Genomic DNA, 25840 nt, shown 5'->3' on the forward strand with positions numbered 1-25840 from the left:
GGGGCAACTTAACCGCCATATATTTTTCAAGAGTCCCTAAAATTATAATGTAACCTTTGATTGATTTCGTCATTACAAAATGATGTTTTAGAGGTCAACAACATTTAAATTCTCGTAATTTCCCATTTTATACACAATTAGTAGTGAAAATGTGATTAATGAGGTTCGGTTTTGCTTACGTTCACCTCGTGGTTTTCAACCAGCCTTGAATATTTGTTTAAAAAAGTGTGATAATGAAAACCACATGATCATTTTAGTAAATGGCATTAGTTGAGATGTTAGAATATGCCAAACAAAATCCATATGTTTAATTTATTTCAAATTGCTTGTCAAAATTAGCAGCAGCCCAGTTGAGCTGCCTGTTTCATGGCAAAAACGAAAGTAGGTTGGTTGGTCGGGCTGGATGGGTCGGTGTATAATGCGAATGTCTAGCAACCCAAAGGTTCCATGTTTGTATCTCACAACTTTAGCTAAGTAGCAACTTTGCAACTACTTACTACTTTTTAGATAAACAATATGTCCGAAAGTATGTGGACACCCCTTCGAATTATAGGATTCGCCTATTCCATCCACACCTGTTGCTGACAGGTGTATAACATCGAGCACACAGCCATACAATCTCCATAGAGAAACATTGGCAGTAGAATGGCCTTAATGAAGAGCTCAGTGACTTTCAATGTGGCACCGTCATAGGATGCCACCTTTCCAACAAGTCAGTTCATGAAATTTCTGCCCTGCTAGAGCTGCCCTGGACAACTCTAAGAGCTGTTATTGTAAAATGGAAATGTCTAGGAGCAACAACGGCTCAGCAGCAAAGTGGTAGGCTACACAAGATCACAGAATGGGACCACAGAGTGCTGAAGCGTGTAGCGAGTAAAAATCATCTGTCCTCAGTTGCAACACTCACTACCGAGTTCCAAACTGCCTCTGGAAGCAACGTCAGCACAAGAACTGTTCATCGGAAGCTTCATGACATGGGTTTCCATGGTTGAGTAGTCTCACACAAGCCTATGATCACCATGCGCTATGCCAAGGGTCGGCTGGAGTGGTGTAAAGCTTGCAACCATTAGACTCTGGAGTAGCGGAAAAGCTTTCTCTGGATTGATGAATCATGTTTCGTCATCTGGCAGTCCGACAGACAAATCCGGGTTTGGTGGATGGCAGGAGAACGCTACCTGCCCCAATGCATAGTGCCAACTGTAAAGTTTGATGGAGGAGGAATAATGGTCTGGGGATGTTTTTCAGGGCTAGGCCCCTTAGTTCCAGTGAAGGGAAATCTTAACGCTACAGCATGACATTCTAGACGATTCTGTGCTTCCAACTTTGTGGCAACAGTTTAGGGAAGGCCCTTTCCTGTTTCAGCATGACAATGCCCCTGTGCACAAAGCGAGGTCCATACAGAAATTATTTATCAAGATCGGTGTGGAAGAACTTGAGTGGCCTGCACAGAGCCCTAACCACAACCTCATTGAACCCCTTTGAGCCAGGCCTAATCGCCCAACATCAGTGCCCGACCTCAGCGCTCGTGGCTGAATGGAAGCAAGTCCCCGCAGCAATGTTCCAACATCTAGTGGAAAGCGTTTCCAAAAAAGTGGAGGCTATTAGAGCAGCAAAGGGGGGACCAACTCCATATTAATGCCCATGATTTTGGAATGAGATGTTTGACGAGCAGGTGTCCAGATACTTTGGGTCATGTAGTGTACTTTGCAACTACTTAGCATGTTAGCTAACCCTTCCCCTTCTCCTAACCTAAGTGACCGAGCTAATGGCTAGATCTGCCGCTTTCAAGGAGCAGGACACTAATCCGGACGCTTTGCATTCCAACGAACCATCAAACATGCAAAGCGTCAATACACTGGCTCTGACGTACGTCGGATGTGGCAGGGCTTGCAAACTATTATGGACTACAAAGGGAAATCAAGCCGCGAGCTGCACAGTGACGCGAGCCTACCAGACGAGCTAAATGCATTTTATACTCGCTTTGAGGCAAGCAACACTGAAGCATACAAGCACCAGCTGTTCCAGACAACTGCGTGATCACACTCTCTGTAGCCAATGTTTTTATTTTAATTTCAGTTAAGAACAAATTCTTACTTACAATGACAGCCTACCCCGGGCCAAACCCAGATGACGCTGGGCCAATTGTGCACCACCCTATGGTACTCCCAAACACAGCCAGATGTGAAACAGCCTGGATTTGAACCAGGGACTGTAGTTACACCTCTTGCACTGATATGCAGTGCCTTAGTTCACTGCGCCACTTGGGAGCAGTGAACAGGTCAACATTCACAAGGCTGTGGGGCCATACAGATTACCAGGACCAACTGGCAAGTGTCTTCACTGACATCTTCAACATCCCTGACCAAGTCTATAATACCTACATGCTTCAAGAATACCACCATAGTCCCTGTGCCAAAGACAGAGAAGGTAACCTGCCTAAATGACTTCTGCCCCGTAGCACTCACATTGGTAGCCATGAGGCCCCCATTAACATCGACGGGACTGAAGTGGAGTGGGTTGAGTGTTTCAAGTTCCTTGTTGTCCACATCACCAACAAACTATCATGGTCCAAACACACCAAGACAGTTGTGAAGAGGGCATGAAAACACCTTTCCCCCTCAGGAGACTGAAAAGATTTGGCATTGGTCCCCAGATCCTCAAAAAATTATACAGCTGCACCATTGGAGAGCATACGGACTGGTTACATTACCGCCTGGTATGGCAACTGCTCGGCATCTGACCAGAAGGCGCTACAGAGAGTAGTGCGTATGGCCTAGTACATCACTGGGGCCAAGCTTCCTGACATCCAGGACCTATATACTCGGCGGTGTCAGAGTAAGGCCCAAAAAATCTTCAAAGACTCCAGTCACACAAGTCATAGACTGTTCTCTCTGCTAGCCCACGGCAAGCAGTACCGAAGCGCCAAATCTAGGAACAAAAGGCTCCTTAACAGCTTCTACTTATTTAGCCATAAGACTGCTGAACAACTCAACTAATGAAATGGCCACCTGGACTATTTACATTGACTCCCCCCCTTTGTTTTTACACTGCTGCTACTCGCTGTTTATTATCTATGCATAGTCACTTTACAATTTACCTCGGCTAACCTGTACCCCGCACATTGACCTGTATATAGCCTCGTTATTGTTATGAACATTTATTGTATTACTATTTGATTGATTAGATTTTTTTAACTTTAGTTTATTTAGTAAATATTTTCTTAACTCTATTTCTTGAACTGCATTGTTGGTTAAGGGCTTGTAAGTAAGCATTTCACGGTAAGGTGTTGTATTCAGTGACAAATAACCTTTGATTTGAAGTCCAAACCATAACCTTAACCCTGACCCCGAGCCTAGTTAACTTAAGCCACCTAGCTAATGTTTGCATTAGCCACCTAGCCAACATATGTCAAAACAAATAGCAATTTCTAGCATATCATATGAATTGTAATTCGCAACATATCATATGAAATGGGTAATGGACACCCACAAATGAATACATAACATAAGAAACATAACATATGATACTAATTGGAGAGTCCCGGATTTACATTTACTATGTTATGTCTACCCTTGAGTCCAGGTTGAAAATGCATAGATCTGCTATGATCAACTTCTAACCAGCAGTAGTTTTGTCATGGTCGTTGAAAGAACTGGACCAAGGTGCAGCGGTTCTTTTATTCTTTTATTTAGAAAAGATGCCCAAAAAAAACAATAAACACTACAAAAACAAACCGTGACGCTAAAGGCTATGTGCCATAAACAAAGTCAACTTCCCACAAAGACAGGTGGGAAAAGGGCTACCTAAGTATGGTTCTCAATCAGAGACAATGACAGACAGCTGTCCCTGATTGAGAACCCTACCCGGCCAAAACATAGAAATAAAAATAATAGAACATAGAATACCCACCCCGACCAAACCAAATAGAGACATAAAAAGGATCTCTAAGGTCAGGGCGTGACAAGTTTGGAGAGCAGCATGACATTTTCATCAACGTTGTATTTTAAATAAATTAAAAGAGTACAAAGATAATAATACCACTGCCTTACAATACCATCTGTCAATACTTGTAATTACCCATAATTATGGTCCATAGGATTCTGGATGTACTGTAGGAGAAGAACACCTATTTCTCACACCTATTATTTTCCTGCAATTTCCTCCCTAAGATTGTCGCATTCCTGCTGTGTTTTCTCAGAACCGTGTTCTCTGTTCTCTATGGAACATAATGGAAAAAATGTATAATGTCCGATCCACCCCTAGACAATTATAAATGTAACAGAAGTGGGACCAAGTTACTATTATTCAAGTCACAAGCAAGTCTCAAGTCACAGGATACGAGTCTCAAATCGAGTCCCAAGTAGAATGGGTCGAGTCCAAGTTGTACATTCTAAGAGCAAGTCAAGTTTGGTCACAAGTTCTCAAGTTAAGTCACAAGTCAAGTAAAAACAAATATCTATGCATGCAATGACTTGTTCAACTACACATTTTTGTCTATTTATTGAGGCTACCAGACAACCCCTTTCATTATTTTGTCTACAAAATGTAATTGATGATGTAATTGTAAAATAGGGTCCTTGTAGCAGGTGCAAGTGCGTGACATCAGCAGAATGCAAGGCAGGTTGATGTGCTCAGTGTTGATTGATGTACTGGTCTTGGTGATCCATTGTATCGAACATGAAACAGAAATGTCTAAGTGTTGGAATAAACGTTACGTGGATGTAATGATTGACTGCTAGCAATTAGGATTAGATGGTATACAGTATATATTTACCATGTAGCCAATGCATTTAAACGTGTGAAAGAAAGCAACAACACGCATTTAAACAAGAGAACATATCGCTCTCCATTGGCTGACGTTTGGAGAGCAAGTGGAGACGCCCACAGTAATAAATCATTTAAACAACATATTCCAAATGCAAACTTCATAAATAATGATCAATTTCAAGCAATTTTGACATAGGCCTCCTAAAAGACCAGTAGGCCTGTGCTCGTAATTGTTGCTTGATGCCTCATTGCTGGTGAGCTGGTGAGCAACGTAAACAGTTCATATTCTTGAACATCAAACATTTTTGGAGCTGCATATTTATTAATTCTGGCAATCATCTCTCCCTACAATTTGTGCTTACGATTCTATAGCTCTCCAAAAGAATCAGCAATCTGTTCCAAAACTCATCTGATCTGTGTTGATTGACAGTTTGCTGGTCCAATCAGCAAACTGTGCACTTCACTAGCCAATCTATTGCACGTTTTATTTTTTGCACGGGCGATGTTGTGGCTAAGGTCTCGGCCTTCGCGGACATTGATCCACAGACTGTGCCACAAAATAAGTGACATAATGTTACATAATGTTACAAAACACAATTTAAAGTCATCAGTCTTAAGTCAAAGTCGAATACCGAGTTTTGAGGCTCTAAGTCCAAGTCAAGTCTCAAGTTATTTTATTTTCTATCAAGTCGAGTTTCAAGTCATCAAATGTGTGACTTTGCCCTCAGAACAGCCTCAATTTGTCAGGCAAGTACTCTACAAAGTGACAAAAGTTTTCCACAGGGATGCTGGCACAGGTTAACTCCAATGCTTCCCACAGTTGTGTAAAGTTGGCTACATGTCCTTTGGGTGTTGGACCATTCTTGATACACACGGGAAACTGTTGAGCATGAAAAACCCAGCAGTGTTGCAGTTCTTGACACAAAACGTTGGGCCTGACACCTACTACCATACCCTGTTCAAAAGCACATAAATATTATGTATTGTCCATTCACCCTCTGAATGGCACACACACAATCCATGTCTCAATTGTCTCAAGGCTTAAAAATCATTCTACCTGTCCCCTCTCCTTCAACTAAAATGATTAAAGTGGATTCAACAAATTACATCAATAAGGGATCGTAGCTTTCACCTGGATTCTCCTGGTCAGTCTATGTCATGGAAAGAGCAGGTGTCCTTAATGTTTTGTACACTCAGTGTATATTATCACCATTATTTCATCTTACTCACTTCATAATTAATTCAAATGTCATTCATGACTGGAGATGGTATTGACAACAACTCTGTCTTGTGGACAAAGAGTCTGTGAGGTCACAGATATGCAGTCATAATGTCATACCATTTAACATCTGGTGGCCTGGGTATGACTAAAGTAAGCATAAATAAGATTGACATGAGTCAAGTTATTCCAGACTAGTTTGTTCAGAACACTGTTAGCCTGTCTAGAAAGAGCTACACTAACCACACGGCTGAGGGTGGTTGCTCTAAAGCCCTCCAAACAGATAGAGTAGTGAGTAACACGTTTTGATTCCGACCAGAGTCTGAAAGAAGCACCAGACACTCTAAACACCACATATCAGCCTTTGGCCAGACTGCAGACACTATCAGCTGTTGTACTGCTACAATCATCATATTCCTCCCAGTCCTATACAAGTAAATTGTGCATTCTGGGGGCTATAGATTATGGGTTATATTTTTTATTTATTTCACCTTTATTTAACCACGTAGGCCAGTTGAGAACAAGTTCTCATTTACAACTGCGACCTGGTCGAGATAAAGCAAAGCAGTGTCGACACAAAGAACAACACAGAGTTACACATGGGACAAACAAACGTACAGTCAATAACACAATAGAAAAAGTCTATATAGAGTGTGTGCAAATGAAGTAAGATTAGGGACGTAAGGCAATAAATAGGCCATAGTGGTGAAATAATTACGATTTAGCAATTAAACATGGGAGTTATAGACTGTGTCTGATGCCGTGAAAGGTTGTTGAGTCATTAAGCGAGGGCGATTGGCAGGACTGTTAGGACTGAGAATGGGCACACTGGGCATCGAGGAGAGTGGGTGCTATCTGAGTCACTAAGTAAAGGGCAAAGCTTTCAGCACCCTGTTTGCAAACTACATATAGAGAAATCTGTAGCCTTTACAATGGTTCTAAGTCAAAGAAAGACATTATGTTCTCTGGGGTCGAGGACAGACATGTGTCTCAGCTCTTGAATTTCAGCTCTCTACAGAGTCATGACATGAGGCACCGTGATAGTAGCTCAGTTAATAACTAGAGGAACCATTAGTGATAGTAATGAATATTATATGTCAGTGTCAACGTAAATCTATTACATGAACTACGGGCAATTTGAATTTAGCCTACACATTGACCCTTGACCTTGGACAATTGACCAGAGTACGTGAACCATAAATATCATAGACATTCTGTATTTAAAAAGATGCATAATTCTGTCTATTAAATGCATTACGGTGAGCAACAGTAACGTAGCCGGGATTATTTTAATAGGACCTAAAGACTGGGGCTGACACACACACACACGTACGCACACGCACGCACGCGGACACACACTCACACACCGCTCCATTCCAACTGAATCTTAATCAAATAGCTGCAATACTGAATTAAAGTTCCTATCAAAGGGCCCTGTTTCAATTGGCGGCTCTCCTCCGCACCGGGGATAATTATCTCCATTATTCTATTGACGCAGGGGCCACTGGAAAGCCCTTTAATATTTGACAGCCTCTTTGTTTGCTAGCCGGCTCTAACACAGACACACACGCTTCTTTTCTCCTTAGAAGCACAAGAGTCTGGGCTTGTTCCCCCCTCCCTCAACACACACTCCCACACCCCCATATGGGTTTCATTGCTGTTGCTTGGGGCTCATCTATTTTGCTAACTAATTCACAGCGATCAACATCCCTGCCAATTAATTAGGCAATCAGTCTGGAGCTCAAGTCACTGACACAGAATGAGGTGTCCCTCTCTGCCTCACATTGCCTTTACATGTCCAATATGAGCCCTTCATGGAGCTGATGGTAATGGTCTCCTAGAGGCCCCTATACACTGCTGCACACTCACCAACAGTACTAATGCTGAACACAATTGGTCCTGTTGATGGCAATCGAACCCATTTTAAATAAGCGTTGGTCAGTTCACCAGCGCACATTATAGCACTGTAGAAGTTTTCATAATCCCCCTGAACCCCTCACTACTTCCAATAAACACACACACAGATCTCTTTCTCTCGCTCTATAAATTAACTCACGCCATCAGAGAGGACTAATAATGCCTAGTAAAAACTCATTAAGATTCCAATATGAAAAGAACAGTTATTTCAGTTTAGCGACTGACTGCTCATTAGATTGTTGATTCTTAGACACACATTTCCCCCTGCTGGATGGATCCGATAATAAAGGGATCCAAAGCCAAACCTGTCCAGATCAGGGTGTTGGCTACATGTGCCGGCCTGTGCATGAGGTGGGCCTAAGTTGAAACAATAGGCTCACGGTAGATCTCATAAAACTGCCTAAACATTATTTATTGAGCTAATTGTATCATTTTATTGTAGCCTTGGCTCAGTCCATACCTGTATCACAATTAGACCTAAAATCTTTTTTTATTGTCCGTGGTTGAATAATTTGATTCACTTCAATTGGAAATGTCCACTGAACAGTAGTAGCCTATCAACTATTGCAGATTGTTCTTTGCCCGGAAATATAATTGATTTGATATAGTGCAACACAAGACAAGCTATACAAAATACATTTGTAATCTTAATTAATGTGTTATCTGGTTTATATGCCAAATGTTAATAAAGAACAACATTTCCATAAAATTAAATTAAATCTGTAGCCTAACAAGCTATTGAATACAATAGCTAATATAATGTTAATAGCTAATGTATGGTTAAATATATTAATTGTTAATTGTTAGTTGTATTGAATGCAATAGCTAATACCTTCTTAATTGTATTAATTGTTAATACATTGTCAATAGCTAATACATTGTACTAATACATTGTAAGCTATTGAATACAATTGCTAAAACATTGTTAATTTATGTTTTATCTGGTCAATGTGCCAGATATTAATTTAAAAAATACAATTTCCAAAAGGTTACATTTATTTCCATAAAATTCCAATATCAAATATATTAGGTACAAATAAAATATGCAGCTAAACACCCTAAAGCCTGATTCTGTTTTCCCAATCAGAGTTGTTGCAATTACTTTACTTTCGTTCCAATAAAATACTTTCTATGGAAATAATAAATGTATTGTTTATGGTAGAGTTCAAATATCTTTTGAAGATTACTCTTCAAAGCATTTAAAAGTGCAAGCTCCACCAAATATCGTGCACCATCATCATAAGCCTTCTTTCACACCTTTTTGTCATCAAATAGTTCCCATACACCTACTTTGCTGTGTCTTTCTTTAGATTCTTCTAAGAAAGAAGTAGGCTAGTTAGAAGTCTATGAATCCCTGTATTTAAAATATATATATTTCTTTAAACATTTATTTAACCGTAGCCTAGCTAGTCCCTCTTCAGAGAGTATCTATCATACAGCAAATAATCTCTAGCCTACACCTATACAGATAATATCCAAGAGATGCTTAACACAAGGAGACTGCACAAGCCTTCTAAAAATAAATGGGCCAATTCCATTTCGTCACTAGCATGTCATTGCAATGTAAAAGGAACAAACAGAAAGCTGTAATGTGTGTGATTATAAGGTTGATAAGACTGTTTCATTGTCTTGCGAGAAGGCTCATACAATTATTTGTTATCCGTGATGGTATAAAATAAGTTATAAATACTGTGGTTATAAAGAATTATCAAACATTTTAGGCCTATACAATCTGAGCACTGACATTTCATTTTCGTAAAGAGAAGTTGGGTCAGCTTTCTAGATTTCTTACCTAGGTGATAAAGAGATGACTTCCTCTTCTTATGACCCATCTAATAAAAAGGGCATTGGAGTGATTAAATCGTGTGCTGTTCATTCCTCCTTCCCATTCATCAAAGCGCAATGTTCAGCTACTAATCTGCTTAACTAATTTTATCGTGGTTCCTTATCAAAGAGATCTCTGATACATAACATTCAGTGCAGTGGTATTCAAGTTAACACCTAGCCTACTCCAAAGAGCCGTTGGTTTCGATTGCCTACACAACGACCTTGGCCTTTGAACTCTCTGTTCTCCCGTGGATCACACATTCACTTCAAAAGCCCGAGGCACGACAGAACTCTTGAAGAAAGACACAGGGTTGTTATAAGTGTTCTCACTCCAGCAGACAGCATCTCACCTGAGGTATTCACAACGGGAGAAGGAGCTCTACCCGATCTATCTGTCTCTCACAACAAGAGCTTCACTGGCTTCAATTTTACAGGAAAATAGTACATTACAATAACTTGGAATTATGGAAGGACTCACTCTGGCTTTCTTCTTGGCGCTTCTGGTGGACTCGATCTGTGTGGTTGGAGCAAAGAATTTCTCAGGGAACCGTGAGGCTTTCTTCCACGGGATTCGTAGGTTTCCCCCGCCAAGCGGAGGTCACAGGCACCCTGTTCGTCACTCGAACAGGTTCCCACTCTACATGATGCAGCTCTACCGGACTCTACTCGAGGGAGACACCGCCAGGACGCCAACTGTTAGCGCCGCCCGGACCAACAACGATGACAACCCCCGCCTTCACGACTCTGACTACGTACTCAGTCTGGTTGCCAAAAGTGAGTATTTTTATTTTACAAAACACTTAGTTTATATCGTGGATTTTTTTCTGTTTACAATTAATTCGATGATGTTTTGGAGATGTGTGAAAGCACTTTTACGCAACATAATTGGACACACTAATTCAATGTGAAGTCATATTTGAACTATTATGTTTGCATAATTAAATTCGCCCTCAGTAAACATAGTAATTATTTTAGCACTTGGACACCTTATACAATGTTTATTGTGAAGAGCCTTCCATATGCATCATTTCAGCGGGTATTATTTAAAAGTGTGTATACTAGCCCCAGGCTGTCTGTTATAACAGTGTCAGGCGCGGAGCAATACACAGTGTGACAGTAACAACATTCTACTTGATCAACTGCTCATCGCATGTCAAAAGAGGACGTGTGAAAGCTGTCTTGTGGCACGCATTTTACTTGCTCGCTGTGGGCAACAATAAAAGGCATGTGACACCATCTGTGATTGTAATGAATGGGACATAGTCTGATAGTCACAGAGGTGAAAGAGAGATGATTGCACACTTTCATAATCCTAGTCTGCCCTCTGCATCATGCATTGCGAACTGATTTTCTATGTTATCTCCCCAGGTTGTCACCAGATCGGTGGGAGGTGGTCTGTCACCTTTGACATGTCCTCCATCTCTGCAAGTGACAAGGTCCAGCGCTCCGAGCTGCGGATCCGCCTGCCTGCATTCTCTGCCTCTAAGCGTGTCACTGTGGACATGTACCACTCCCAGAGATGCTCCTACTCCAGCCCGCCATGCCCAAAGGAGAGCCTCTTCCTGGGCCACCTGAAGGCAGAGCCAAGCTCTCTGACCTCCACATCCAACTGGAGGGTGTTCAACGTCACCGCCCTGCTCCACTACTACTGGCTGCACCAGAGAGGCTCCGCACCTGGCCAGGAAGTGCGCAGGCCAGTGGAGAGAGAGGAGGAGGAGGGACAAGAGAGGGTCCTGCACCCCACAGCCGACCGGGTCATGGTGGTGGTCTTCTCCAAGCACCAGGCAGAGAAGCGGGCACCCACCCTCATCCACACCGCTGAGCACTCCAAGTACGTCACTCTGGACTGGGAGCGAGCTAGAGCTGGGGCCGACCCTGCTGCCAGCGTAGAGGTAGAGGGCGGAAAAGGAACCAGTCGAAGGAAAAGGCATGGGTACCACCAGAGAGCAGGAGTGGCTGGGGTGGCCCCTGGTGTGGCCCCCATGGAGGAGAGGAAGGACCCGTTGTGCAGGAAGGTGGACATGTGGGTGGACTTTGACCAGATTGGCTGGAACGAGTGGATTGTTTACCCCAAGCGCTACAATGCCTACCGCTGTGAGGGCAGCTGCCCTACCCCAGTGGACGAGACCTTCACCCCCACCAACCATGCTTACATGCAGGTAAAACTGCCAACACTACATGATCACTGCTGAAAATAATGCTTGAAATAGAGCCTTTGATTTGTTTCATATTACAATATTGCCTTTCCCCCTTAGTTTATGATTTCACTTGCATTAACATCTCTCTCTTTTCTCTCCAGAGTCTGCTGAAACTTCACCACCCAGACAGGGTCCCATGCCCGTTCTGTGTGCCCACCCGCCTGGCCCCTCTGTCCATGCTGTACTATGAGAACAGTGAGGTGGAGACGCGGCACTTTGAGGGTATGGTGGTGGAGGAGTGTGGTTGCCACTAATCAGCCTGTGTGCCAACATGGACACCCCATAGGCACTTTCCATCCCAGGTAAACACCACTCTGTCCCAGCTTCTGCTCTCAATGTGCCTCAGGAAGAAAGTTGAGGTGCAAAGGTGTGGGCTTACTCTGTGAGTGTAGTCTCAAAGCTCAAGGCTTTTCTACAAAGGCAGCTACTGCTTTCAGCCATGCTACACTATGGTTGTACTGGACACTGAAGCAGACTGAACACAAGCACTGAAAAAGATCAAGAGAATCGTCAAAAAAGGATAAAAAGAATGACTTATAATACCCGTATACATGTATAATGTATAAGGACTAATGATTAAGACAAAAGCCGATACAAGGACAACGCAGACCCCTTAAGTGCTTTAATTCCTCTGTATGACCCAGTGTTGATACAGTATTATTTTAAAATGTAAATATTTCATAAGAGTAATGTATTTTTTTAAAGGACCGAAGTATGTTTGTTTAATACATCCTCAATTAATTGCAGTCTGCTTCTATGGTACAGTATATTCTCTCAACACTTAATAGTAGAGAGAACACGCAAGGATGAAATAAAAAAATGGATGACAAAGATTTTTTTTTATGTTATTACTCAGCTTCAGTTCCTCTGGAAAAAATATGAAGCAGAATGTAGCCCTAGTTTTTCAATCAACACATTAGCCTACACCAGGGATGGGCAACAGGCCCTTTTGTAGGCCTACGAATACATTTTTAGGAACTAACTTAGGTTCTCAACTTACTGTTGAGAGTTAGAATGGTAGATCTAAACTTGTAGTAATCATGATCGAATTACCGACCAGGGGGCTCCCATTGATCATCAGATATCATATTAAAAACTGTAAACGTTTGTCTCCACCCTATGGCAAAATGTGTAGAATTGAAGGAAATTAGCTGTAAAACTGCTCATTGTTCTCTCTGCCCCATGGCAAAATGTGTAGAATTGTAGGAAATTAGCTGTAAAACTGCTCATTTTTATCTCTGCCCCATGGCAACATGTGTAGAATTGTAGGAAATTAGCTGTAAAACTGCTAATTTTTCTCTCTGCCCCATGGCAAAATGTGTAGAATTGTAGGAAATTAGCTGTAAAACTGCTCATTTTTCTCTCTGCCCCATGGCAAAATGTGTAGAATTGTAGGAAATTAGCTGTAAAACTGCTCATTTTTCTCTCTGCCCCATGACAAAATGTGTAGAATTGTAGGAAATTAGCTGTAAACTGCTCATTTTTCTCTCTGCCCCATGGCAAAATGTGAAGAATTGCAGCTAACTTGCTTTAGAACTGAAACAAACAGGGAGGATGGAAGGGATACAACAAACTCTGCTTGGGCCGGCTCTAACTGAATGTGTGGGTATGCAGACCCGTGAGCCACTGTGTCCCCCCCATGATGAGTCCCGATTTTTGTAGCCCCCTCCACCATCAAAGTTGACCACCCCTGGCCTGCACCAATACTTAACCGCAACAAATTCTGAGAATGCCATTGGGGGATACAACATTCTATTGGAGAACACTAAAACATAATCCAAAGGCTTTATCCTTCAGACAGGACAATGAGTAAATAACATTAAATCAATGGACGAAGGAGTGAGGAAATATTGCATGTTCGTGTTTTCTTTTCCTGAGCGATTTGATTTATGCCTGCAGATAAATAATGCAGCACTAGGAGGCAGTCTCTTCTTCCCTTTTATAATGCAGTGTTCATTAAACGAAGGAGACAGCTTAAAACACACAGTAAAACACACGTTCCTTGTTATCCTCAAGGCTGCAATACTCCAGCAGATCCATCAAATGGCTAAATGTCCATTTCAAATTGAGCATCCTTCCCTGCAAAAAAACAAGATGAAAACAGTGCAGGAAAATTGAAAACAGTCATAAAAATTATAGACACTAATATATAACACGTGTATGCATGCGCACACACTCACACACCAGACCTTTACCTGCACTCTTGTCTGGTGGTGGAATTAGGTTGTTGGGGGGTCTGTTTAGGGTGGGCTGTGTCAGTGGTTGTGTTGTTTGAGAGGGGGCTGGTTACCCCTGGGATATCAGGGCGGCAGGGAGTGGTGCGCTCCAGAGGGGCGGTTCGACACTCAAGGAGGAACTTCCTGTCGTAGATGATTCGGGTGCCTGGGTGGGTTTGGTGGAGGTCGATTGGCAGTAAGAGAGATTACAAACAGGGTAGATGAAGGCAAATAAGCACCAGATATTAATAATAATAATGATAAAGAATAAACATGTTAAATTAGGCCTATTATTATTGTAGCGATCATCCCTATATGAGCTATGTTACAATGTCCAACAAGTGAGTTAATTATTGGCATGATGTGTAGGGTGTTTGCTTTTCACGATAACAACCTGGGTTCGCTACACTGGTGTCAGAAGTGGGATGGCGTCCGTGTGGCCATTAGACCACTGAGTAGTCGAAGCATGGGACATGCCTTCCCATTATGAGCCACACTGGTTGAATCAACATTGTTTCCGCTTCATTTCAACAAGTGAGTAAACCCTATTGACGCGATGCATTGGGTATTTGTCTTTCACGCCATTGATCAGGGTTCACTTCCCTGTCCCGCCATTCGCTACATTGTTACGACGATGATGACTATTATTAAAATAATATATATTATTGTATTTACTATAAGGCTATTATTATGATTGAGTTTCACATACCTCCAGGGGTCATACTGCAGAGTGTCCCTCCTGGTGTTGTAGAATAATCTTGAGGCACGAGGGCCACATCGTTGATGACAGGGCGGGTGGTCGGGATAGCCTGACTAGTCGTTTGACTCCCAGTACCCCCGAAGACATCCTTTAAACTACGAATACAAACCAAACAGCTGTAAACCATGCCCTTTGAACAAGACCAAACGTATAGCAGATGACAGACAGTGCGCAAATTTCACATTTAAAGGTCAGTTTTTCTCCTCATTCCATCTTTTCGGATCACCTTGCCCTCCACGTGCCTCCAATACAAAATAATTTTGCGTAAGTGCTCCTCAAAACAACGTTGAAAGTACCGCAGAAAAAAACTGGACGTCACCCTGCATAAACCAAATAAGGGAGAGTTCACAGGGAGTTGTAGTTTTAGCCTAAATAACTTAATGTAAACTGAATGATAGAATTATGATTGTTAAAAAATATAGGTTTTAAATATTCCTGTGAGAGTACATGGATAGCCTTAATACGTAGGCCTAAGTCTTTGAAACAAAGGATAAGAACCACTCTGCCCGATAACTGTTTTGCACCAATGTACTTACCTTTATACACATACATATAGATTTACAATTTACATTTACAAACGTACATCAATTTACATTTGATTCTCAAACACATCAAAATGTGTAAGAGAACACATCAGGTATGTTCACATCTTTATTCATTTCTGTAAATGGTTGGAGCTGGTGTACAGAGTAGATGACCTATACATATCTTCATGTCAGAATCAAATCTGATTGAAACAAAGGCTTGAATACATATTCACGTTTGTTTTTCCTCTCTCCATGACAATAAAAAAAAGAAAATAAAACAATTTGAAATACCTACAAAGCCTCTACATTCCCCACGATGTGGCCGTTTACCTATACTATAGTCTAGTTAATATGCTTAAAGAACATCCATAACAACTCTATAAGGGTGCATAGCATTCTAATGAAATATATTTTGTCATATATTTATACATATATTTTCATAAAAACATTTTCTGTGCATGTGTGCAGTTGCATTCCTTAGTATAGAGTAATATCATATTGCGTTAATATTGTCACGTTTCCATTCTAAAGGATTATAGGTGATCTCTATTCTTTGCAACAGTAATTTTAAAATACTCTTTAAAATACATGATCATTTCCATGTCTTCATGTTGTGTCCCAAGTTTTAAAACCATGTCCATCTCTCCTCCTCAACCTTCTGAACACCACAAGCACACACACATGCACACACATACTGGCGGAGTCTACAGTTCTCACAGTGCAAAGGCTTGTGGACCGGCTCAACTTTCAGTTTGATCTTGTCAACCTCTAAACCCACATACACAGATCCCCTTCATCTGAGATTAATCAAACATGCTGTACATCCATTTGAATATACCTTTCAGGACTATGGTCTCTATATCTCATCCATATCAGGTATCAGTGTCTTGTTCTTGTGGAAAACCTGATTGATAGGTTGATTGACTTATCAATTGCTGATTGAGAGTCTCACTTTTCTTCGTCATTAGCCTATTCAGACCCAAAGCAGCAACATAAGTCAATCAGCTACACTGCTGTTTTAAGATAAATTAGGTGACCTGGAGAGGTGAGGCTTAAAGACCACGGACCTTTCACCTAGCGAATTCACCAACATACTAACTAAAGGCTACCCTTTTATAATTACACCTCACCTGTTACCAATGACCCCTCCACCACATTCTCTCTCTCTCACACACACACACACACACACACCCAAACTGATTCCGCAGCACTCATGTTGACACCCATGGTTCTCTTTCTACAGAGGGCTCTGAACTCAAAAACAGGGCAAAACTTGGATCCTGCTAGAACTGAAACCTGAGTGGAATAAGAGTGAATGATAAGTGATATGTGATATATGTGGCATAACAGATGAGGTTTTAATGTGCACTGATTGGCAGGGAATACGTGTCGGTGACGTGTTACTAATCTATTCACTAAATCATTCAGTCACATTCACTCCAACCACACTACATACATATATAGTAAATAAATGCTACCATGAGAGATCCATTCCTAAGATTCAATGTATGAAGTTAGCATATCCTGGGTAATATCTGCTACGTTAAGTGCTGGACCAAATCCTTTCCCGAAACCTTTACTATATTGCCCCCCAGCTGCTGCTGCGCTAATCCAGTTATCTAGTCTGTGATACCTCTTTGTAACACCAGGTGGCAGTGCCACCATGCTAATACAACAACATGAAGGTCAGAGGAACAGAGGAGCTACCATTACGAAATTTCAATCGTGAATGCTTTGAAAGGATCACATTTGTGAGGGGAAAACTGTTTGTATACCGTCTTGGATTGTACCTTTTGTATACATGCATGCTTCTGATTTGTCTGCACCAATTTCAGAGAGAGAAATGCTTTAAATGCTACCATAATGTGCAGATACAGAACACCCACCCTCCCACTGTACACACACACACATATATATATATATATCCCTTCTTGTCTGATATTATTGCTGTGGCAGACACCAAAGTACATAATCTGAGTCCGACCAGGCTTCTCATAACAACTAGGGCACAATAAATGAATTACTGTATGTGCGTGTGCATGTGTGTATTAAGGATATGTGTGAGTTTGTGTGTGTGTATGCATTTATGTGGTGTGTGTGTGTGTGTCTATAAGTTCACAGTACAGGGTACATGGGCTCATGGGTCAGTGTTAAATTGGGCGATCACAGTGCTATCTGTCAAGTCTGTCCTTACTTGCTTAGCTATGCTAGTCTCTAGCATTCCATCTAAACCTTCACATTTACCTCCATCTCTTTCCCATGAATATGAATATCCACACTGATCATTAATCCCGTCTGCTTCACCCCCTCAAATCAAAAGCACAATTGAATGTGAACCACAAAAGGGAGATGTCGTGAGGTGCTATAGCCACAGCAAACGGAGAGAAGATGAGAGAGTGCGGTGGCTGAAGCTGATTGGGTAGAGATTTAAGTTGGAGCTACAGGAGTTGATGGAGAGGAGTGTGGTGTCAACATGGCAGAGGGGGGATAGGAGGGGAAGGGGACCCCATGCTACCGTAAATCTGGGATGTGTTGTTGGACATTAATGTTAGAATACACTGGCTGCCACGCAATGCTATCAAGCGACAAACTTTTTTTTTGTTCCCATCTGGAAAAACATTCCCATTGTCTGAATAAAGCACACCCTCCTAAAACAGGGGGAGGAAGCTAGTCCCTATCAAAGCCAGACAAAGTGGAACTGGGGTGAACAGAGCTAAAGGAACACGAGAAGCGCGTTCACAAAGGAAAGACGTCACACACAGACAGACGCTCCCGAGTAGGGGAGCACGGTGAGTTTCTCATTCCCACATTGAGCACACCGTGACATCACAGGAGCACTGACCAATCAGGACACGGCTCAGTGCCAAGCCAGAAGCGAGAGAACACATGCGGTAGAAATACACACACATACACACACAGACACACATCCACAGAGCATAGTGCATATATCACATAGAATAACAAGGAAATAGGGTGAAAGTGAAAGGAGCATTGGTAAGCTCAGCATTGGATTGACTGTATCATAGCAATCTGAAGACGGAAACAATATTAGCTTTTTTGGCAGTAGTGTTACCAGACTCAACTTGCTAACACCAACCAATCCTTTTGGGCGGGGGGGTGGGAGGTCCTTAAACTCGTCCCTGACCCAGTCAGTCCTGGGTCGGCCCCATAACTTGTACCAATTGAGTTTGTAGATAATGACAGTTCAAAGGTCAATGGTCATGCACCAGCAGTCAATCATGCAATTACAGTTGACAGGAAGCACTTTTTTGTTGCTTTTTTTTCTGGTTGGATTTTATGACGTTTTATAGAAAAAAATCATGCCCTACTCTAGTTAAGTATCTTTGTTTTATGTTACAAAACTACAAGTAGATCTCCTTCTCGTTTCTTCTTGTTGTGGCGATCCAGGGTCATTCTGCAGATGATGTTGTGTTTGTATTTGTTGTTTGCTGATCTTAGTCCTTCAGTCTTCTCTAGTCTCCTCCCTGTTGTCCTCTGTCACCTGGCGTTTTGTTTGTGGAGGATGGTTTGGCAGTGGATGTCCGGTTCTACGGTACAGAGAAAAAAATGATTTCAGTAAAAAGGGAATTATTTTCAACTATTACAATCTCATCACATTTAAAGAAAGGGACAGAGGTATATACATACACGAGGAAGAAACAATATATGAAAGCATTTTTTCCCCAGTTGATTACATAAAAAATGAACAACACTTAAAGATAACCAGAGATGTATTCCCATTCAAAAGGGACGAAATGTAATGTACACCATCCATGCTCTGATGAGAGCTGGCAAACAAAGATTCTTTCATCTTTCACTTTTATAACATTATTGCAAGTGGAGTAGTGTGCAGGGGTTTGTCCTTTACAATAGCCAGTTTTACTTCAACCTTCTCTGGTTCTGAGGGGTCTGATAGATACTTCTAAAAGCATCTATCCAAGTACTGCAATATGTGCTTATGTGTCCCATACCTTGAGGACTGGGTATGTGTGTTTCAGTGTTTTACTCTCCGCAGACTGGTGCGCTTCACTGACTGAGCACCCTTCCTCACATCCACCCCCACCTACAGTACAGCAGTGAGGGAGAAAATACACAGAGGAGTTAACACTGATCTGCGCAACGTGCATTTGTGAGCGCGCGTGTGTGCATCCATGTATCTATTTGTGAGTGTGTGAGTCTATATTAGGGGAGAAATAGTCGTGCAGAAGAGGACAAACTAACCTCCCTAGTGACAACGTTTCCATGTTCGTCCACCAACTGCTCCTCAGCCAGGAACTCAACAGCATAGTCCTCTTTATCAGCATCAATCTGTGTCAAAATATCAGGATAAAACACATACAATAACCACATGACATTAGTACACAGGTTTACAAACCACACAACACAACTTTGCCCCATTAAGCCAATTTCAGATAATGACGTGCCATAACGTCAACATTTGGGTTTTGATGGTTGGAATTTTTATGATTGAAACCAAATTAAAAGATTGCCCTATCTATCGCAGGCATGGACAGGAAGTCCCTGCTCCAGGCACAGGAAGCGGCAGGTGGTCGGTAGGCATGACAACCTGGAGCCCTGCCTCTTGGTGAGAAGCCCAACACCTTGTCGAAGGGCTGTGTCCCAAACAGGTGCCTGCACAGCACCTCCGAATGCCCCCAAGTCACACACCGGTGTCAGCAGAGCCTCTTGGGGTACACGAGACCTTGGTGACATCATCAGCGTCTCCACACTCTGCCGGGGCAGCCTGGGCGCCTGCGACCCTGCCCAGCCGCGCAGGGAGTCCTTGTTGGGGAGGTACGGCTGGAAAGCACCGCCCCCAACCACCCTGAGAGAGAGGGGAGAGGGAGACAGGGACAAAGAGACAAAGAAGAAAGAGGAGCAGACAGACAGAGCGACAGAGACAGAGGTACGAGTAGGAAAGAGAACAAGACAGACAGATAAAAGACACAAAAAGAGAATGCCACAATGGATTGCGTTTGAGTATGGATTCTGTACACACATACAGAGAATAAGGTCTGTCTGGCTAGACCAGTCTGAGCCCCTGACCGAGTCTTACCTGTTGTCTCCATTGTGCTCCATTGCTCGGCTCAGTCCTGACATCTCACACAGCTGGGCATAAACCTGCTGCCCTGCAACAACAGAAAGCCCTTCCTCTGAACTCTGTCTTAGTCCTCCTCCTCCCCTCGCTCCTCCTCCAGTCACACTGCTGCCCACCACTGATGCTGCTACCTCCACCCTCCTGCCCTCCGACCTCTGACCTCCCAGCTGGCCATTCAGGTTGACCTTTGGCACGGCGCCGCTGGCCCTCACCCTGTCCCTGTCCGCCAGCTCCTGCCGCGCCTCCTCCTCTACTTCCCCTTCCTCCTCCTCCTCCTCTTCCTCCTCCTCCAGCTCCATGATGGAGCCACTGGCCCCACTGCTGGGGCGCCTCAGGCTGAAGGGCAGGGACAGGGTGGCCCCCTCTGAGTCGTCAGCCCGACTGCTGCCATCCAGGGACGAGTCCTCCACTGTGACCAGGGAGGGGCTGACCCCCGAGGGCCACACCTGCACGTCTGACATCTCCATCAGGGTGTCTTCTTCGGTGGTGGCGATGGGGGCACACTCCAGGCTGGAGACCTCCTGCCAGTAGGGCTCAGCTCCCAGCGGAGAGGGCAGACTGTACTGCATGGAGGCTGGGGAGAGCAGCTCTTCCTGCACAAGTCCGTAACCTGGGAAGGAAGCGAGATAAAAGAGAGAGGGAGACTAACACCACGCAGGTGCAGGGGTGGGGGAGTTAGGGGAGGGTTAGACAGGGATGTGGGTGTAGTGGGACTGTTTCTCTGCAGGAAACAGAGCGGCTCTATCCAGTGTCGAAAGAGAAAGTGACTGGATTTGTTTTCACTACTTCCAGTTCCAAGGAGGCACACACACTCACTGGCACCTCCTTGGAATCGGTAGTAGTGAAAACATCTAGTCACTCTCCCAGGGTTTAGTTTTGCATTGTCTGACTTTCCATGAAAAACACTGATTTTGATGACCACTGATCTATTGGTGATCCATCAGTGGTTCTGTTGGAGAGAAGGTGTGGAAAGGAAGCAGTTTAACATTCCCCTAAGAGCAGCATGTGTTATGTTAGGGAATAGGGGGTTGGAAATGGAGTCTTGTCCATTGTCTGTGGGAAAGGGGTAGTGTTAGAAGGTTGAAAATGTCATCCAAGATAGGAAGAGAGTGGGGTGTTTGGTGTCAGTTGGGTTGGCACGATAATCAATACTACCAATTTACCATGATATACGTGTTCAACGATACCTACGATATTGAATTTCATTATGTCCATGTTATCGCAATATCATTTTCAACTGCTCTAAATTGGCTGTTGGCAACAACATTTAGATTAAAAACCCATCCACTTTCCTCAAAAAGGATTTATTGTCTGATAAAGTGTCCTTTCAATGTCTATTATCATGATAAAAACGGATTATCGTGATACTATTATCATTGAGATATCAGGATACAAATCCCATTATCGTTCCAAACCAGATCACAAGTGAGAGGGGTCAGGAGGCTGCCAATTCTGCTGAGAAAATTGGAAGTTGCTTGCACTTGCACTCAACTCAAACATATGCACAAGCGCACACACATTACATACTCAAACAGGACACACAAATTCAACGCACACGCGCGCGCACACACACACACACACACACACACACACACGATATTACTACCAAAAACAGGTTTATGTTGTGAAATTGGATCTATTGATCTATGCTTTTATGTGCGTTTCTAATTCTAGGCATAGCTGTAAATAGAGCCTGCATATCTGCTTGTAAGTTCCTGACTGTCTGTCTGTCCACCGGTCTGTCCGTCCATCTCCCATCATCATGTGTGTCTTTCTCTGTTATGTCTATCTTTAAGGTAGACTAAGCGATATGGCATAGGCTCAGCTTCTCGGCTGTGTTGGTCCCCTGGCTCCCACGCTGTAACAGAGTGAAGTGAAGCGTGCACATGCGCAGATACCGTGTGTGACTGTGTGAGAGCCAAGCCTTGCATCTCACTCATCTCACTATCTGCGGTGCTGCTCGTGGCAACGTTAGTTCACTGAGTCTCACTTTAAAATGCCTTCCACTGTCTCACCTTTGTATATCTCTATTTTGAGAGCCTGTCTGTGTTGTAGGTGGTAATACGGTGAAGGAGCTCAAGTGTTCACGGACAATGGAATATTGAATGAAGTGTGGCTTCATTTCTTTCAGTGTTTATGCCTACGGACAATAGTATAACTGTAAAAGTGTGTCAGTCTGTGTGTGTGTGTTTCTGGGATGGTATAGAGATGGTACAGTATAGAGACGGTAGAGGTGAAGATAACGAGGGGTAGAGATGCACTTTGAATGAGGTGGATGATGGAGAACTGAGTCTGAGTGATGATGGTTTATCTTGGTTAGTCCTTAATGTACCTCCCAATTTAAAGACACTTACGCGGCAAAACACATAGTGAAGCACAGCAAATCTACATAGATTGTACATCTGCAAAGACACACACACACACACACACACACACACACACACACACACACACACTATCCACTTATGTACAACACACACGCAAACAAACTGAGACACATGAAAACACACCCACAGTTCACAGGGTCACTGTACATGGGAACACACACACACCCCCAGACTCACACACTCCACCACCGCAGAACACACCAGCGAGCACATAACATTCTAACAATGTATCGGTAACATTATGACAACGTTGTCTTAAGGACAAAGCTGTCATGTCCCGGCTACATTATTTTGAGAACATTATGTGCTGTGCAGTCAACCATGGGTTTCACCCTAGCATACAACCAACACCATAGAGTTAACAGAAAACGACTGAGATTGAAGGTGTTAATACTGCATTTAAAACAAGTTTGACAAAACAGAGAAAGAAAAGAAAGTAAAATACACATAGAGAAATAGTCATAGAGAAAGCATGCCATGCAAATACACAGTTCTTATACCAAAACAGCAAACCTTTATTTGGACAGCAATGCCTTTATTTTGATACTCTTCCACCCCACCCGCCATCAACACTGACCCTCCCAGACCTAGAGAAAGACACTTTCCCTGATGCGAGCCACATAGAGGTACAGCGAGGCAGGCAGCATGCACATGCATTGACACAGAGCTACTTCGAGAGAGGAGGTGAGGCTCCCGCTGGACTGAACACGGGAACGCGGGAAAATAAGATGACAGGAGAGAGGAGAGGCCCAGGAGGTCAACATGAGGTCGATATGAGGTCAGAGGTCGAAGAGGAAGAGCTGTGAGGAGGAAGGCGGCTGGGCAGCAGAGATGACATGTCACAGACACAGAGAGAAAGAGCAAGAGGGGGATAGATCTAGGAGAGACAAGAGGGGAGTAACAAAGGAACAAGGTATGGAGGCTCAGAGCACACAAACTGTGTACTAGTGCCACTTAGGAGGGGAGTGTTCATCCCAGACACACACACACACACACACACACATCCACGCATATCCAACTCATCCATATACCAGGCTTAAACCCAAACACAGTTAAGATGTATATTTTAGCCTATCCTCATTAACTCAATGTATAGGACTGTGCAAATTCAAAAAACATCTGTCTTCAAGTATAATGTCATGTGAGACCATTATGTTCAGGTCTAAAGCATGAGGTGTCAGAACAGTAAAACTGAAACGATGTCTGTCAGCAAAATGCAGTAAGGAAATGCTTAGATGCTGACATATCACTGGTTTATGATGGAAATGGCATCATTTCTCAGACCCTAATCAAAATCCCTTGAGAATCATCCGCAGCAATCAACCATGCAGCCCACTTACCTCTTCTGAAAATTGGATGCCTAATAACTTGTGGATGACCTGTGTCCGTGATCTCTTGTAGAGCAACAGAGATATGGTTCCGTCTGTGTTACCCATACACTTGGGAAGAGTAATGGTCTTTTCATTGATCTTGTTTTAACCCCTTTCATTACCAGGGGCAATTGTGGTATATACATACTATTGATTCCATTGATTGGTGGGATTAAAAAAAAATTGTCCCACCCCCTATTTCTAAAACCAAAGTTGCGCCCCTGTGTGTGTGTGTGTGTGTGTATATGTGTACGCACACCTCTCTGTATGTGTCTCTTACCATTGATAACACTGGGGGAGAGCATGGTGGAGTCGTGGTCAACCAGTCTGCAGGCCCCCTCCTCTGAGGCCCCGGCCCCTGCCTGTGGCTGGCCCTCCACGGAACTCACAATGTCTGAACGGTCAATGTTCTTCAAAGCTACATATATACTCTCCACTGACAGAAGGAAAGAGGAAGGAGAGGAGAGAGAGGGGTCGGAAAATAAGTTAAGGAATGAAGAGGTGGGGGACTGTAGTAACACAGACAGACAGACAGACAGACACTCACTCTTGGCCCTCTTGCCCTCCCGGCCAACCCACAGATTGAGCAGGGCTGAACTCTGGTCCAGGAGGGAGTTAGGATTCTCCACCCTGATTCTGTTAATGTCATCCACACCAAAATGCAGCTCCCGTGCCAACTCTGAGAGAGAGAAAATTGTATTCAGTATATCAAATACGTAACTAAGTAGACTATACATACAGTGGGGCAAAAAAGTATTTAGTCAGCCACCAATTGTGCAAGTTCTCCCACTTAAAAAGATGAGAGAGGCCTGTAATTTTCATCATAGGTACACTTCAACCATGACAGACAAATTTAGAAAAATAATCCAGAAAATCACATTGTAGGATTTTTAATGAATTTATTTGCAAATTATGGTGGAAAATAAGTATTTGGTCAATAACAAAAGTTTATCTCAATACTTTGTTAAATACCCTTTGTTGGCAATGACAGAGGTCAAACGTTTTCTGTAAGTCTTCACAAGGTTTTCACACACTGTTGCTGGTATTTTGGCCCCTTCCTCCATGCAGATCTCCTCTAGAGCAGTGATGTTTTGGGGCTGTTGCTGGGCATCACGGACTTTCAACTCCCTCCAAAGATTTTCTATGGGGTTGAGATCTGGAGACTGGCTAGGCCACTCCAGGACCTTGAAATGCTTCTTACAAAGCCACTCCTTTGTTGCCCCGGCAGTGTGTTTGGTATCATTGTCATGCTGAAAGACCCAGCCACGTTTCATCTTCAATGCCCTTGCTGATGGAAGGAGGTTTTCACTCAAAATCTCACAATACATGGTCCCATTCATTCTTTCCTTTACACGGATCAGTCGTCCTGGTCCCTTTGGAGAAAAACAGCCCCAAAGCATGATGTTTCCACCCCCCTGCTTCACAGTAGATATGGTGTTCTTTGGATGCAACTCAGCATTCTTTGTCCTCCAAACACGACGAGTTGAGTTTTTACCAAAAAGTTATATTTTGGTTTCATCTGACCATATGACATTCTCCCAATCTTCTTCTGGA

At 43.1% G+C, this 25840-nt stretch overlaps 2 protein-coding genes across 13 annotated transcripts in view; one reads left to right on the forward strand and one right to left on the reverse strand.

Annotated features, from left to right (window-relative positions):
• Nucleotides 1-11116: 11116 nt before the first annotated feature.
• LOC110509752 (nodal homolog) lies at nt 11117-12284 on the forward strand. The gene is made up of 2 exons (XM_021590836.3): nt 11117-11889; nt 12030-12284. Exons 1-2 carry the CDS (start codon nt 11140-11142, stop codon nt 12180-12182), a joined length of 903 nt encoding a protein of 300 aa, XP_021446511.3. The 5' UTR covers nt 11117-11139; the 3' UTR covers nt 12183-12284.
• Nucleotides 12285-15418: 3134 nt separating this feature from the next.
• LOC110509751 (uncharacterized) overlaps nt 15419-25840 on the reverse strand; it is a 98936-nt gene continuing 88514 nt past the window's right edge. For 4 of the 12 annotated variants that reach the window (XM_090226975.1, XM_090226972.1, XM_090226974.1 and 1 more), the window contains 7 exons: nt 24834-24965; nt 24567-24722; nt 20488-20560; nt 20100-20256; nt 19653-19739; nt 19403-19494; nt 15419-18979 (listed from right to left, as the gene is read on the reverse strand). In XM_090226975.1, coding sequence (XP_090083101.1) covers nt 19426-19494; nt 19653-19739; nt 20100-20256; nt 20488-20560; nt 24567-24722; nt 24834-24965 — 674 coding nt within the window. In that variant the 3' untranslated portion in view covers nt 15419-18979; nt 19403-19425. Of the gene's footprint in view, nt 18980-19402; nt 19495-19652; nt 19740-19814; nt 20257-20487; nt 21140-24566; nt 24723-24833; nt 24966-25840 lie in introns of those variants that run through there. The other 8 variants (XM_090226969.1, XM_090226965.1, XM_090226967.1 and 5 more) reach the window with 4 other exon arrangements.

The sequence above is a fragment of the Oncorhynchus mykiss genome, chromosome 29, assembly GCF_057628025.1.
Source record: "Oncorhynchus mykiss isolate SJ-2025 chromosome 29, ASM5762802v1, whole genome shotgun sequence".
Classification (NCBI taxonomy): domain Eukaryota; kingdom Metazoa; phylum Chordata; class Actinopteri; order Salmoniformes; family Salmonidae; genus Oncorhynchus; species Oncorhynchus mykiss.